This window comes from Macrobrachium rosenbergii, chromosome 51 (genome assembly GCF_040412425.1).
Source record: "Macrobrachium rosenbergii isolate ZJJX-2024 chromosome 51, ASM4041242v1, whole genome shotgun sequence".
Classification (NCBI taxonomy): domain Eukaryota; kingdom Metazoa; phylum Arthropoda; class Malacostraca; order Decapoda; family Palaemonidae; genus Macrobrachium; species Macrobrachium rosenbergii.
Genome location: NC_089791.1, coordinates 42,538,692 through 42,554,882, shown reverse-complemented (window position 1 = coordinate 42,554,882; position 16,191 = coordinate 42,538,692). Strand labels below are relative to the sequence as shown.

Sequence of the window (16,191 nt, the reverse complement as noted above, 5' to 3'; positions counted from 1 at the left end):
GCGATCGGCCATTAATTCCAGACAGAAAAGTCTAGTATCCCTTGCTCGCGTGGTTGTTGATAATTAAAAAAAAATATCTCGAGTAACTCTGTACAATTAGAGCAAAAGTGTGGCAGTGTTAATTTCGCGGTCATAATTATATGTGAATTAAGTGAAAATACTCTTCATGTCTCACGTACTTTCTGGGTAACCACAGGGGTAATTAGAGATCCCGTCTTTTGTTCATTCTTACGTCTATCTCGTTCTTTGTTTACATGTGTACACAGTATGCAGTACAGATTTTATATATATATATATATATATATATATATATATATATATATATATATATATATATATATATATATATATATATATATATATATATATATATACAGTATATATATAAATGTGTGTGTGTATACATATATACATACATACATACATACATATATATAAATTTATTTATTCATTTATTTATTTTTATGTGTATGTGCGAGTATGTATATATGTAAGAATATTTATAAGTTCTGAGTGATTATATGATTATATATGTATTTATGCTGAAATATATAAATGTATTTATGTATGCAACCGTGATTTGAAGATATCTTTCATCTGTGAGCGGGACTTGTTCCATTGCATTGTCATGATTTATTTTGTATAGAACTTCCACTGAGGCGTATACGGAGTTCTCGAATCTTGCGTTTCAGGTAAAAGTGCAGGATATATTTACCATTTATTGACCTCGTCGTAAAATATTTCACCGTTACAACATTTCTCTTCGTAGTAGGCACAGTGAATTTCTTCGTTTACCTCCACAAATCATAAATGCGGTAATTAAAAAAGGGAAAAAATACTAACCGGAAGGGTGAGGGGGAGTAGGGGTGGTGACAGGGCGGGGGGAGGGAAGGGGTATGGAGTCTCGAGGTTCCGAAACGAGTCGTGATGAATTCTATAGCAGATCTATCTCCGCCCTTTACACTCTCTAATGTAATGATTGCCTTTGCAACTCGTGTGGCCGACATTGCAGACCTGTTAATGAGGACGCGTTCTCAATACCTGTGTGAGCTTCTCATCGCCGATATCCAATTTCGTTGCATTTTATCATCATCATCATCTCCACCAGAAGAGAGAGAAAGAAGGAGAGAACACATGATGGATGCTACATAAAAGATGATTGAAGCCTCCTTTACTTCCATCATTACAAGAGAACCGGAACAATGCGAATGATGGGAAAGGTGAGCAGCGTTACACTTTACGTCTGCACCTGTTACATCCTGAAGCGCAGGCAAATTGAGCTCTTACGCTCGAGACACTGAAGGGTCAAGGTTGCGTGCTGAGTCATCTGCTAAGAGCCTCAGCAAATCTTGAAACCGCGAGCGTATTCCGAGTTGCTCTTTTCAGGAAAACAGAATACTGAGACGGGTAAGCTTTAACCGCGTTCGTGAGTAATACTGACCACTGGGTGAATTTGCCAGACTGCTCTTTTACACTGCTCAAGACATTGCAGAAATGAATGCGGGTTCTATTTCTTTTTCTTCACGCTTCATAAGGCAGAAGAGTATTCTCTCACCATGCGCGCGAGGGGAATAGAATTATTATTTCTTAATGTGCTGTACACATGCTAATATGCACATACATGCTGATTCAAGATTTTCTACTCGTGGAACGGTCTTCCTGTCAGGGTTGTTAATTCACTATTAAATTGCCATACACCATTGCCAATGTTTTATGACATATGTTTTTTTATTATATATTATATTGATTTGTTAGTTTATTTATTTTTACTTATTTGTTGTTATCTTCTCTGTGTTTTCGCTTTTATCACATATAGACGTTCTGTTGGGTGGCAGCTTGTTTGGAAGTTAACAGTCGTTTAGGCTTGTATGCAAATGTTTAATAATAATAATAATAATAATAATAATAATAATAATAATAATAATAATAATAATCGTGAAAATAGAGTTAAGATATAATAATAATAATAATAATAATAATAATAATAATAATAATAATAATAATAATAATAATAATAATAAAAAGGAAAGATGAAAGCAATGTAAAAACTAGGCATGACAGGCTGGAGGTGGGTGAGTATCGGAACAAACGTTTGTCTGTCTTATAATTACCTCGAATACTGGTACGTTCGGACACGGTAGCCTCTTTTTTACCTTTTCACATTTTCATTTGTAATAGTGTTGCCTGGGTTCGGACGGCAATTCCATAGATCTTGCGCAGGTCGCTTGACTTACTTTTTAAATTCTGTGTTCATTATGCAAACCTACTTTAAAATTAGGCTTTGGATGTTATAACTTAATTCTAAAAATTAACTTTTTATCTGTCCTCATTTAATTTGAAAAATTAGTCTTTGCCCTTCTTAACTTGATTTGAAAAATTTGAAAAATTGGGCTTGACCAGTCGTAACTTTATTGGGAAATTTAAGTTGTACATGCCATGATTTAATATGAAATAATAACCTACATTAAAAAAAAGAATGTCTTTAAAAAGTGCGTGTACACAAAAAAAGATTCGTTTTTGAAAAAAACACATTCACGTACAAAGAATGTAATATGTCAAGTTCAAAGCCCTTAGTAACAAGTGAATGGTCCTGTACGGGCAGTGTTAACCTCAACACTTAGAGCAATTACCCTTAGCTGCCCTAAGGGAAAAATCATTAACTCTTTGTTGATGTTTTTGTTGTTATGGATATGCCAATATTTTCACACGCTGGCGATTTGGAGTAAGTCATCGACCCGTCTAATCTAGCATTCCTCAGAATTCCACGGTCTTCAGTCATGATTATATACAATGTGATGTGGAATTAATTGGTAAATTGATGAGAAGAAATGGGGAATTATTGCTCAGAATTCTTAGTAGGTGTGTGTTCGTGGTAACTTACAAATAGTGTGTCAAATTAATCGATATACTAAAACCTCAGTTACGCAAGGAATAATTCCTCGGAAATCTCAGCTGACATTTAACCATCATATACAAATCTATGCGTCATTTTACTTAGTAAACTGATATTCATTCTTTATGGTAGATTAATAGCCTCTTTTTTTTATTTCTGACAAGTAATTGCGAAAAATGGGAACCCTGAAACTTAAGAAAACTATCATGATCATAATTATGACTAAATTAGCAAGTGGCCAAAAACTAAAGTTAGGGTGCTGCTGTGAGTCAAGTGCTTTAATTGGTCTCTCTCTCTCTCTCTCTCTCTCTCTCTCTCTCTCTCTCTCTCTCTCTCTCTCTCTCTCTCTCTCTCTCTCATTAGTCGCAGTGTGTGGTCATTACTTCTTAAACTTACAACTCGCCATCCCAGATGGCTATAAGGAATTTGGGTTATTTCGAACTACAGATTAATTTCTGTGATCGGTAGTGTTTTAAGTTTATTTTCTCTGAGAGATGCTCCAGACGAATCATTTTCACTCCAAACATCAGGTTTTGTCGTTTTTATCAACTTTTTCTTATAGCCAGTCATTTATCAACTAAATTTCTCCCTTCCAAGGAAACATGTTCTTTGACAAAAAGGTTGGTTATTTATAATTAGCCATTTTATGATATACAGTATATATATATATATATATATATATATATATATATATATATATATATATATATATATATATATATATATATATATATGTGTGTGTGTGTGTGTGTGTATTCGATTATTTAGATAAATAATACTTTATTTATTATTATTTCGCAGTCGCTCACAAACTAAAAATATTCGTTTTTATTATCATCACTAAGCCGCTTTATGTAACATACGGTTGTGGCGACGGAGGAAAAATTATAAAAGCCACCACCACATTCATTCCTATACTGCTGAATGTAATGTGAATCCTAAATTTATACAGAATCTGTCCAAAACATCGGCTGCGTCATAAACTACAACTGGGTATTATTATTATTATTATTATTATTATTATTATTATTATTATTATTATTATTATTATTATTATCATTATTATTATTATTATTATTTTCTAGACTTTTAGTTATTTATAAGATAATTCGTAAAATTATATTAATGTTCATGGTATTGAAGATATTTCCAATAGTGGCAAATCATTTGTTACACATTCTGTGTCCGATTTTCTCGTATTTTTACGTAACAGTTTCCGCTTTCAGAAGGTTTGGATTACTACCTATTTCCGTTGAAATCACCCACTCCTGAGGAGAATCTTATGAAACGGTGTCATGTGTTATCATCTTTCAGATATTTACTTGAATGTCTAGAGAAAGCCAGCAGGATCACTATCTAATGAAAGTTGAAATTACTCAGTATTGCCGCATCGCTGAAGCTCGTCATTAGCGTAGAGTAATTTTGCTTGAATCAACCAACGCTTAACTGCTGGTGTGATGAAAGTGATCATTAATCTATATCCAAGTTTCTTTTGTATTTATTTAACAGTTGGATAAATTATGATATTGTATTCAAAACTATACCTTTCTCCGTATTGTGACAAGCAACGTAATTTCTCTTATAATCATTCATGAAATCATATTAATGTTCACGATCTTATAGATGTCTCCAGTAGTGGTAAATCATTGGTAAAACAGTCTATGTCCGATTTTTTTTGTATTTTTACGTAACAATTTCCACTTTCAGAAGACCTGGATTACCTTCTATTTTTGTTGAGATTACCCACTCCTGATGAGTATCTTATAAAAAAGTAACATTTGGAGTTTTCATTTTTCAGATATTTGCTTCAACGTTTTGAGAAATCCAACAGGATCACTATCTATTGAAAGTTGAAATTATCCAGTACTGCCGTATTGCTGAGGCTTATCATTAGCGTAGTGTAATTGTGTCGAAATCAACCAACTCTTAACTGCTGGTGTGATGAAAGTGAAAATAAAGCTATATCCAAGATTCTTTTATATTTATTTAACAGGTGGATAAATTGGGATTTTTGTTTTCATGAGCTTTCCTTTCTCCTTATTGTGAGTAAACCTTTCTAAGAGAAAAATCTCGTAATTTCTCTTATATTATCTCTTATATATATATGTCTCTTATATATATATATATATATATATATATATATATATATATATATATATATATATATATATATATATATATATATATATATTCCTGGACTCTTTAATTTCCTATTGAAATTTCTTAAGAATAATGTCATGCTGTCTCCTTCTTCATTTCTTTACTGTAAGGGCAAATGCATGATTTTACTTCGAAAGGCAGCCAAAGGGAATTTCTTAGTGTCGTCCATTGATTTTTTAGGTGTAGCAGTCATGACAGACGAAACCAAATACATTTTCATGCTCCTCAGTTATCTGTATCGTTATTATTCGTAAAGGCTTCTTTTAATTCATCACTGAGAGAGAGAGAGAGAGAGAGAGAGAGAGAGAGAGAAGAGAGAGAGAGAGAGAGAGAGAGAGGGATCTTTACTTTTATTTTGGTCCATCAGGTAAATCACTTTTAATTAGTCGATCATATTTTATCGTATATTTTATTTGGTCATATCAGTTATTTTAAACTTATATGTCATTATTTTAATGTGAGGGAGAAATTCAAACTTGTATGCAACTCCTGAGTGACATTCTGCATTTTTGGCCAGGTTGTGAATCCACTGTCATGGGATCATGAGCAGGCCTGTTAAGAGAACATTTAAAATAAGAGAATAAAGTTTTAATGATGAGAAGTTTTGGACTTGACCGACAAGTGGCTTATCTAAATATATTCTTTGCCGAGTCTCCATTGACGTGGAACAATATCGTTTCCCATCAAGGGTTACATCTCTCTCTCTCTCTCTCTCTCTCTCTCTCTCTCTCTCTCTCTCTCTCTCAGGGGATCATATAACTTGCTTGAACGCCGTAGCTTTCACTCATGTCATTACCCCCGATAACGCAAGCATTTATAAATAGGTTTTTCGTCTTGTCAGACTACATTGAAACTATCGTAATATAATTTTTTTTTACCATTTTCCTGAATATTGTTCCTTTTGTTTAAGCGCTTTAATTATCCACATATTTATGTGTAGACAACTCGATGCATTGCTATGTGTATGCATTGCTTAAGACATGTTTAACTTACGCACGTACACACACGCGCGCGCACACGCACACACTCACACACACACGCGCACATATATAATATATATATATATATATATATATATATATATATATATATATATATATATATATATAATATATATATATATATATATATAGAGAGAGAGAGAGAGAGAGAGAGAGAGAGAGAGAGAGAGAGAGAGAGAGAGAGAGAGAGAGAGAGCGCTAGTAACCTGTTTGTGCGTGGACTGTTCCCGAGCATCATTCATCTTTACTTGAAAACTTTCTTACTGTAAAAAATCTTAAATGAATTTGGTACTGGATGTAAAGATTGAAACAATAACAATTCATTTTTTGTTTATGTCGTTTCATTATTCCATGAACAGAGCAATCCTAATAAAATTGTGGCTTGAGAATCCATGACCACAAAGTAGCCTAGTTATTTATAAATGTAGCTAGCTATTTTGAATCATGAATTTACATCTTGGTATTTACAGTACTTCAAAAGTGGTTTACCATATTCTATTTTCAAAAATCACTAAACCTCGAAACATGTTTTCGAGTAATGAAGGTTCTGTGGATGCAGAACTGTTGAACTCGTATAACATTTACTTAAAAATTTAAGTACGAATCATTCTCGACCTGATTCAGTTCAATTACTCATAAAATCACTGGTGGCTCTCCGGCGGCAACATTTTGACCTATTACTGTAAATTTCGGTAACCATATTTTTATAAGGCATTGGCATTGGTCATACCTATGCTTAATTAAGCCTCGTAATTTATCAAGTGCAGTAAACAACCTTGGCACTGCTGATTCCAGCGAAAGATGAGGTCGCGTGACAACCTAAAGAACAGCAATCCTGATGGCAGAAGAATTAAATGGAGTAGTATTAGTGTAGACTTTTTTTTAATGAACATTTTGTCAATCAGAATTATGAAATTCCCTCATTGAATTTTGTGATATGTACAAGAATCAGGAAGGCAACGGTTAATTAAGAGTAACGTTAGTTTAATTTTACCAAGAAATTCACAAACTTTTTAAAATAATGCCAAGGAAGACTTTTCCAAGTTCATTTTTGAAATTCCAAAAATCATTTTATTTGAAAGGAAAAACACCGTCTGTAGACAGGTTCAACTTGAAATTGCAGGTCCATTCATGCGTTGGCTTCCGAACAGGTAGCTAATCAAGTAGCGAGCCTTCGGTTAAATTTGGCGAGGTGAAATTATTTGAGTAGCCTTATTTATTCAATATTAACGTTTCATCTCTCACTGGTTACAAATTTTCTCGATTCATTTTATTATCTTGCCTGTTGCAGTTTTGCATTTTAAAAAGAGAACGCGTACTCTGATTAAATTTGGTCCAAGTACTTACGTGAACTTTCTCCGTTTCGTCGTGTTTATATTGATACTGTTGCAAGAATCATATACTAATATCATAACGTCATATTTGATATTTAAGATTTTGATGCAGTCTGCTAGTAAATAGATTATTCACGAGCATTATAGAGTGGTTTGTGATCCTCTTATTTTTAGAATTCTCTTCAAGAATTTTCCGTTTCCCATACATTGGTCGTATAAAATACATAAGTGCTATCTCGTCCGTAACTTTCTTTTTCTTTTTTGTTTTTCTTCAAACGTGGTCGATAGCGTGTGGAAGACACATCTGGCGGCCTTTAGCATCTGTTCCTGGAAACGCCGAGACAATTTGGCAACTGCTGGTGTGAAAACCTGAAGCCGGTTAAGCAGAGACGGAATATAGGACAAGGAAAGTTTTATCTCGAGTGAGCTCGGCCAGGGCCCCTCCGGGGAGAGAGAGAGAGAGAGAGAGAGAGAGAGAGAGAGAGAGAGAGCCCTGTGGTAGCATAGTTTGCTGAATATCCAACAGCTACCATAACAACAATAACAGCCACCTCAAGCGACATTGCCACGAATGGTGTGTCTCACTTTCTTACTTTCTTTGCGTCTATGGTAAACGTTCTGTATATTTGAAGCGTCGGGAGGGTTTGCTGCTTTTATTGTCTAAATATTTACTAAGCGCCGATGTAACTCATAAAAACAGATGGATCTAATAACTATATACGAGCTCAGTTTAGACATTCAACGACAATTTACACCATAATCTCAAATGCTAGTTGTATGTGATTTTAAATCGAGAATTATACTGTCAAATTCTTTATTTAGACATCATTCTGATTATTTTTACCAATAACTAAAGGATTAGCTTTGTCAAGCAAGATAAGTTTTAGAAATTACAGATATGATATAGATTTTCCACTTCCGATTATGACTTTCATGATCAAGGCCGTCACTGTTGTAGCCATGTAAATCACTGGGTCCTTTATTGCAAACATTTCTCTTCATGTACAGTATTTTTTACTTTTGTTTTATTTTTATTTTTATTCTTTTGCAGACCATATATTTATACACACATATATATATATATATATATATATATATATATATATATATATATATATATATATATATATATATATATATAAAATGTTATATATATACATACATATATATACATACATATATATACATATATATATACATATATATATATATGTATGTATGTATGTATGTATTCCTTCATCAGTAGCAAAACTATTACTCTTTACTGACACGGTCTACCACTTTATCTGTGGCATGGCAAAAGTCTTGCACTTGACCCTATTTACAGTCAAACAAACTCTCCTTCACCTTCATAGGCTGATCATGTTTACAGTGAACTATTCGCTTTCGACTCCACAAACTAAACAAGATTACAGATTACATAGATTATGAAAATGAAAAGTTTTGACTGATCTCTCTCTCTCTCTCTCTCTCTCTCTCTCTCTCTCTCTCTCTCTCTCTCTCTCTCTCTCTCTCTCTCTCTTGTACATTTTGCGTTACTTGTAAAATCATTTATCTCTACATTCCTGTCCGAGAGACGACCAAGCTGGAAAGCTTTCTCCCCGCGGGTTTACCTCTCTCTCTCTCTCTCTCTCTCTCTCTCTCTCTCTCTCTCTCTCTCTCTCTCTCTCTCTCTGTATACATTTTACGTTACTTGTAAAATCATTCATCTCCACATTCCTGTCCGAGAGACAACCAAGATGGGAAGCTTTCTCCCCTCAGGTTTACCTCTCTCTCTCTCTCTCTCTCTCTCTCTCTCTCTCTCTCTCTCTCTCTCTCTCTCTCTCTCTCTCTCTCTCTCATATTTTCACAGCTTTCTTCTTGTGTCTCTTTGCTGCAGTATTTCATGTAGAATTTCTGTTTAAGAGTAAGGCATCATTTCATACAGTAATTGCAGTTCTATATACTATGTGAAGTTGTCAGCTTATAAAATACTATCATACCTTTGTTATTTATGTATTATTAGAGACATTGGGGGAACGGCTGGGGGAGATAGAGAGAGTAACCTAGACACAGATATTAACAGTAATATATGGTTTACCCACTGTACATTATGCAGCAGATGGTGCGTATCGGACATTGATGTTTAGTTCCTGTGGTTTTGTTGTAACGAAATTCTTGTGGTTTCCCATCTTCGTTCATAAAATAGCAAACGGACATTTATTTGTATCTTGGCGGAGTAATGTTAAAACCTGCAATAACTTATGATAAAAATAGAGGGAATAAATAAAAAGGAAAACAGCGATGTCTCTTTAAAAAAAAATAGTAAAACCTTTGATTTCCCTCATGAATGAAACTGATGTTTACTCGTGCAAGTGGGAATGCCTGCGTTTATTCTTCGTGACTCATTCTGTCTTAGTCTCCTTCTTATTCTTCTCATGAAAGCTGTCGAGAAACTTTTGTTTGTTTGGGTGAAACCAACATTGTACTAGAGTACTGAACCATAAATCGTTTTTTCTTATATTGACTTATTTCTATCTCAAGAACTTGTGGAGGAGTGCTCTAAGCTTTGAAATTCCTCCAAGAATATAAAAACATTTAAGAACAAAAGAAATACAACAGATATCTATACTCTACCTCTTTTCTGGACCATAATTCTATAATTTAATGCTGTAAGTTGCATGGGTACAATAAAACGCAAGTTTTAAAATGTAAGGACAATTCACAAACAGATCATTTGCTATAGTTTTCGCTGAAGATGATATAGTGCAATGATACGGTATTAACCACAGTGACGAGATGAGACAACTCAAAGTGGTTTGCGAGTAGAGTCAAATATTCGAAACTGGGGTTTTATTTTATTTAAGACATTTTGATTCTGGGATTTTGACCTGAGGAGTATTACATGGATTTCACTTTTAGACAATAATCGAAACATCATGATTTGCTAAGGCATTGTGTAAGTCGGACATTGTAATTTACTTTATTCGTCAGATAATTTTTATTGAACGATGGAAATCAAACGTCCATAACTTATCTATTTTATTCTCGGAATGTTCCCACAAGTCCCACTTGTGGTTGAGAATGCAATTTAAACTAGTCCATCAGAGTAATTCTATCACGGCCGATGTTAAAGTATTGACTTCCTTTTAGCCTTATAAATATTAGAATGACTTTGGAATTGACATCACGTTTTGCTATAACGGTGTCTGCCACCGACCCCATTACAAAACTGATTGTTTCATTTAAATTAACTGTTATTTAGTGTCATTTTATTGCAAATTGTGCCTTAACGCCAAAGGTTATTTGATGTTTTAGAAATCAAATAAATTGCCAATTCAGTATCTCTTTCTGCTCTTATACAGGTCACTGTGTCAGCTTTTTGTGTGCCTGTATAGGGGAAGAAAAAGATGGAAGAAAATTGGATAATTACAAAATTTTTCTTACTTATAGAAGGCGAATGATGGCATATAATTATAAATAGAAATCGTGATTCAAATGGTTGTAGCTTAGGAATACATTATTCCTTTTTTTTCTTGCCTGGCGTCACAACGACTAAGGTTATCGATGCCGGAGAGAAAGATTTCGGTGAGGACTCAAAGTGTGGTCTATCACTAGCTGTTTAACAACGCCCTTAGTCATTTCAGTTTCTGGTGAGTAGGCTATACCAACTTCCCCCTAGTGGGGTAGTGCCGTCAGTGCACCTCATAGGGTACACTGTAGGCATTGCTAAAGATTCCTTGCAGAGTCCCTTCGGCCCCTAGCTGCAATCCCTTTCGTGCCTCTTGCTGTACCTCCATTCATATCTTCCTTCCATCTTGCTATCACCCTCTCCTAACAATTATTTCAAAGGGCAACAGCGAGGTTTTCCTTCTGTTGCACCTTTCAAACCTACCTACTCTCAATTTCCTTTCCAGCGTTGAATGACCTCATAGGTCCCAGTGCTTGGCCTAAACTCTGTATTCCATTCCATTCCTATAGCCAACTTCTCTTGCAGTCGAGATATAGTGAATGAGGGACGTCTAATTACCATATATATATATATATATATATATATATATATATATATATATATATATATATATATATATATATATATATATATATTTTTATATTATTCATGTATATGTAGATATGCATGTGTGTTTGACGTATGCTTGTACACACCTTATCTTCTGTTTTATATGAGCTAATAATAGTGAATGACAAATGTAAAACTGGCTTATAAGTTGAACTCACGAAATAGTGAACAGCAAGATTTGAATTCAAAAGACGAACAGTCTGCCACCTCTGAGATAAAGGAACCTTTTTGTGTTTCTTGTTTCCGCTGCCCCATAATTTCTTGTGGTTTCATTTGCCGGTTTTGCGTGTCCATGTTAACCGTAGCAAATTCATCTCTTTGCAACCACAGTGACCAGAAGGTAAAAAAAAGAGAATTATTTCATAGATAAATTGTAACTATTTCTCTCCAACCAAAAGTGACCTTGGAATAAAGTCTCTTACCTTTTATATCAAGTATATTATGGTTTACGTTAAAGGTCTGGCCATTTCGTGTAATAGAAGTTCTCCGTTCTCTGTTCTCTATTTTTTCTTATTTTCAACCTCAGTGAGTTGGCATTGCGCATGGCCCCCTTTCATCTATCACACTAAATTCCTCTCCTCCGCAAAGATGGTCAAGAAACCAAGAAAGAGCCACAAACAAAGTCGACACTTTGGTTTGCTTAGTTTTGTTGGCATAGCTAGTAATCTAAATCTTTTCTTTATTTTTTCGATGTAGAATCTTTCTTCGTGTTGTAGATCTTTTGTAATTATTTTTTTTTAATCACGCATACTCGCACATGCACAGACACGGACTTACATATATATATATATATATATATATATATATATATATATATATATATATATATATATATATATATATATATTATACATACATATATATATATATATATATATATATATATATATATATATATATATATATAATATATAATTTATATCTGCATATATATGAATATATATACACATATATATTCCTAAATACTTGTCAGGAATCTCAAGCAACTGTGGATAAAAGTGACTCATAATAAGTCAGCTGACGTACTTCACATACTCGTGTTGAGGTGTACAAAATTAAGACTGTTTATAATTACTTCTCACAGAGAAATCAGTTCACATACTTGTGGTGATGGGGCGGATGTTTAGTTCAGTGTTCGGCAATATTTGGAATGGCTGAAATGGAAATTTTGAACAGGTGTGACATCATTAACATCGCATGGTTTGGGATGAAGTCATTTTTTGGGAGTATATGATGTCAGAAATCTTATGAAACCTTTGTTTATCAGGTAGTCTTTCATCTCGTAGTGTTCATCTGTTTATCAGGTGGTCTTTTATCGCGTAGTGATCTTTTATTTATCAGGCGGTGTTTTATCTCGCAGTGTTCTGTTGTTTATCAGGTTGTGTTTTAAAAGGCCGGTGGTCTTTTATCTTGTGGGTTCTAGACGAGACATTTGATATTTTTTGTGCCCCAGAAATTTCTTGTTCTTTGGTACTGTGTACATAGAAACTTTATTTACGGAAAGCAGTCTTTTAATCTTAATAAATCATTTTAAAAAATATGTCACATCAGATTAGGTATATAAATGACTTGCATTGTGTCATGCTTTTATTACAGGAACATGAGTCAGTCAAAGCAATAGATTCAGTTGAAGTAAGATAGTCAAAGCAAGGTAATCAACAGGACAGGAGTCAGTCAGAGCAACAGATTCAGTTGAAGTAAGATAGTCAAAGCAAGGTAATCAACAGGACAGGAGTCAGTCAGAGCAACAGATTCAGTTGAAGTAAGATAGTCAAAGCAAGGTAATCAATAGGACAGGAGTCAGTCAGAGCAATAGATTCAGTTGAAGTAAGATAGTCAAAGCAAGGTAATCAACAGGACAGGAGTCAGTCAGAGCAATAGATTCAGTTGAAGTAAGATAGTCAAAGCAAGGTAATCAATAGGACAGGAGTCAGTCAGAGCAATGGATTCAGTTGAAGTAAGATAGTCAAACAAGGTAATCAACAGGGCAAGAGTCAGGTCAGGCAATGAGAGTCAGTTGAGTAAGATAGTCAAAGCAAGGTAATCAATAGGACAGGAGTCAGTCAGAGCAATAGATTCAGTTGAAGTAAGATAGTCAAAGCAAGGAAATCAACAGGACAGGAGTCAGTCAGAGCAATAGATTCAGTTGAAGTAAGATAGTCAAAGCAAGGTAATCAATAGGACAGGAGTCAGTCAGAGCAATAGATTCAGTTGAAGTAAGATAGTCAAAGCAAGGTAATCAACAGGACAAGAGTCAGCCAGAGCAATAGATTCAGTTGAAGTAAGATAGTCAAAGCAAGGTAATCAACAGGACAGGAGTCAGTCAGAGCAATAGATTCAGTTGAAGTAAGATAGTCAAAGCAAGGTAATCAACAGGAACATGAGTCAGTCAGAGCAATAGATTCAGTTGAAGTAAGATAGTCAAAGCAAGGTAATCTACAGGACGTGAGTCAGTCAAAGCAATGGAGTCATTTGAAGTAAGTTAGTCAAAGAAAGTTAATCAGTCAGAGCACCTGAGCTAATCAAAGTGCCAAAGGTATTCAGAATACAAGTTATTTATAAGATAGGAGTCAGTTAAATCTAATTAACTGGATGAAATTAGTCAAAGTACAGGTGTCATCCAAATTAAAGTAATCTGTCAAAGGTACACGAGTTAGTCAAATTAAATTAGCCAGGCCAAGTACATGAATCAGGAGGATTAAATTAAACTGCTGAAGTACATGAATCAGTCAAAATAGATTAGGATAACAAAGTAAATGAGTCAGTCAAATTAGATTAGGCTGGCAAAGTACGTAAGTCAGTCAGGTTAGATAAGATGGGCAAAGTGCGTGAATCGGTCAGATTAAATTAGTCTGACAAAGTATGCGGGTCAGTCAAAGTATAGAAGTCTAAGGGCAAAAGTCAAAGCAAGGTATACACGACTCACTCAAATTAAATAATTCGCTTAAAGACACTTCACGATCGTTGATTGTTATTTCATTTTTTGTTTCTTTCTCTCTCCCCAGGTTAATGTGGTGACGCCATGGATGAAGGAAGATGGGGGGTAGCGCGGGTCTCCCATAATTACCTCCTCCTCCTCACCTTCCTCCTCCCATTACAGTTGAACACCGTTTGTGCACAAGGTATGTAATGGTTAATGACATAATTTTATCTTCGGCATTTAGTGGAACTCTTGTGGTTTATTACGATGATTAGGATCATTGGGTGTGATCAGAAAATTTTCATGTTGTTGTAATGTTTTTTATTTCGATTCTAAAAAGCATTTTCAAAGGAAAATTTATTTTTACATTTTTTACTGTAAAATAATATAGTAACTGAACATTTTTCTTCCTTTGGTTAATATCTTTAGATATGTATACAGTATTTTGGATATTTCCCACTATATGTATACAGTATTTGGGATATTTCCCACTATATGTATACAGTATTTGGGATATTTCCCACTATATTGCCTGTACAATTGAAAACTCAAACAACAATTGTTAGCGGTTGGCCTTTTGTCTTGTGGAGTTCTTTACAAAACATTTGATAATTTTTGCATCTCAAAAGTTTCTTATTCTTTGGCACTGTAAATATAGAAAATTTGTTAACGAAAAGCAGTTGTTTTAACCTTATTAACTTATTCTAGAAGATATGTGTCACATCAGATTAGGTATCTAAATAAATTCCGTAAACTGAACAGTTGTTGAACCAATACTTCCCTTCACAACATAACACCGTTCATTATCTCAGTAGCAACGATTTTCTTGCTAATTTATCCACCCGAGAGGAGATGTCTTAGTGGAAAATGTGTTCTAGTTAACTGTGTCCTGAGAAGACAAATGAACAGAGAAACTCACCGAACCTAAAAGTGTGAAATGTCCGGGTCAGAGAGCAGTTAAACTGACACGCCTCCATTTTCTCCACAGGTCATTAACGGAGTGTGCAATCTTGGTTTGTAGTATTTGATAGAGTTGTTCCAAATATACATTTATTTTTAGACAATATTCTGAGTACATAATTTTTTAATTGTTACTAACAGTTAAAGTTGTTTAAGCATTGATTTTATTGCTGGTAAATGCTTTCTATATTTCTGTTCATCAATATTCTGAACAGAAACTTTTTTTAATACACTTTATACGGGACACTAACCCCCGTCTCCAAACTCCCTATATTTCGTCCGGACTTCAGATGTCAGTCACAGGAATTTTGCATAATTAAGTAAGACGTCTTTACGTTCTGGAAAGACGTAAACACATTTGATTGCGTAAAAAGACTTTAGATGATATACTGGAAAAATTACAGGACTGTGTCAACTTACTGTAACTTAAGGATGGAGATACCAGATACATTCAGGACATGATTTCTTATTGACTGGAAGGACAGGTCATAGAGTATTATTTCTAGTCACCGGCTTCTCTCTCTCTCTCTCTCTCTCTCTCTCTCTCTCTCTCTCTCTCTCTCTCTCTCTCTCTCGTGATATTCATAATTGTCAAAAAGGTGCACACGTCCCCAGAAAGTTAGGTTGTGTAAGCCAAGCTGGATTTGGGTGTTTCACAGTTCCCTTCTTAACCTGTAAACTGATATACAGTATTAATTAACTATTCCTTCTCTATCTGTGGAAGGCGGTAATTCTCCACTTAGCCAGGGATAACATCAGGACCCTGTGGCTGAAGATTCTTCTTCCACTTACTCGTACTGTGCAATCCTGTAGTACTGTAGATGACCATTTTAGTTTTCTGGAAAAGAAAACTGTTGTGCCGG

At 34.5% G+C, this 16,191-nt stretch overlaps 1 protein-coding gene across 5 annotated transcripts in view; it reads left to right on the top strand.

Annotated features, from left to right (window-relative positions):
- Positions 1-16,191, top strand: part of LOC136833344 (trypsin-1) — a 436,392-nt gene that overhangs the window by 399,463 nt on the left and 20,738 nt on the right. For all 5 annotated transcript variants that reach the window (XM_067095357.1, XM_067095358.1, XM_067095360.1 and 2 more), the window contains one exon: positions 14,454-14,570. In XM_067095357.1, coding sequence (XP_066951458.1) covers positions 14,471-14,570 — 100 coding nt within the window. In that variant the 5' untranslated portion in view covers positions 14,454-14,470. The remainder of the gene's footprint in view (positions 1-14,453; positions 14,571-16,191) is intronic.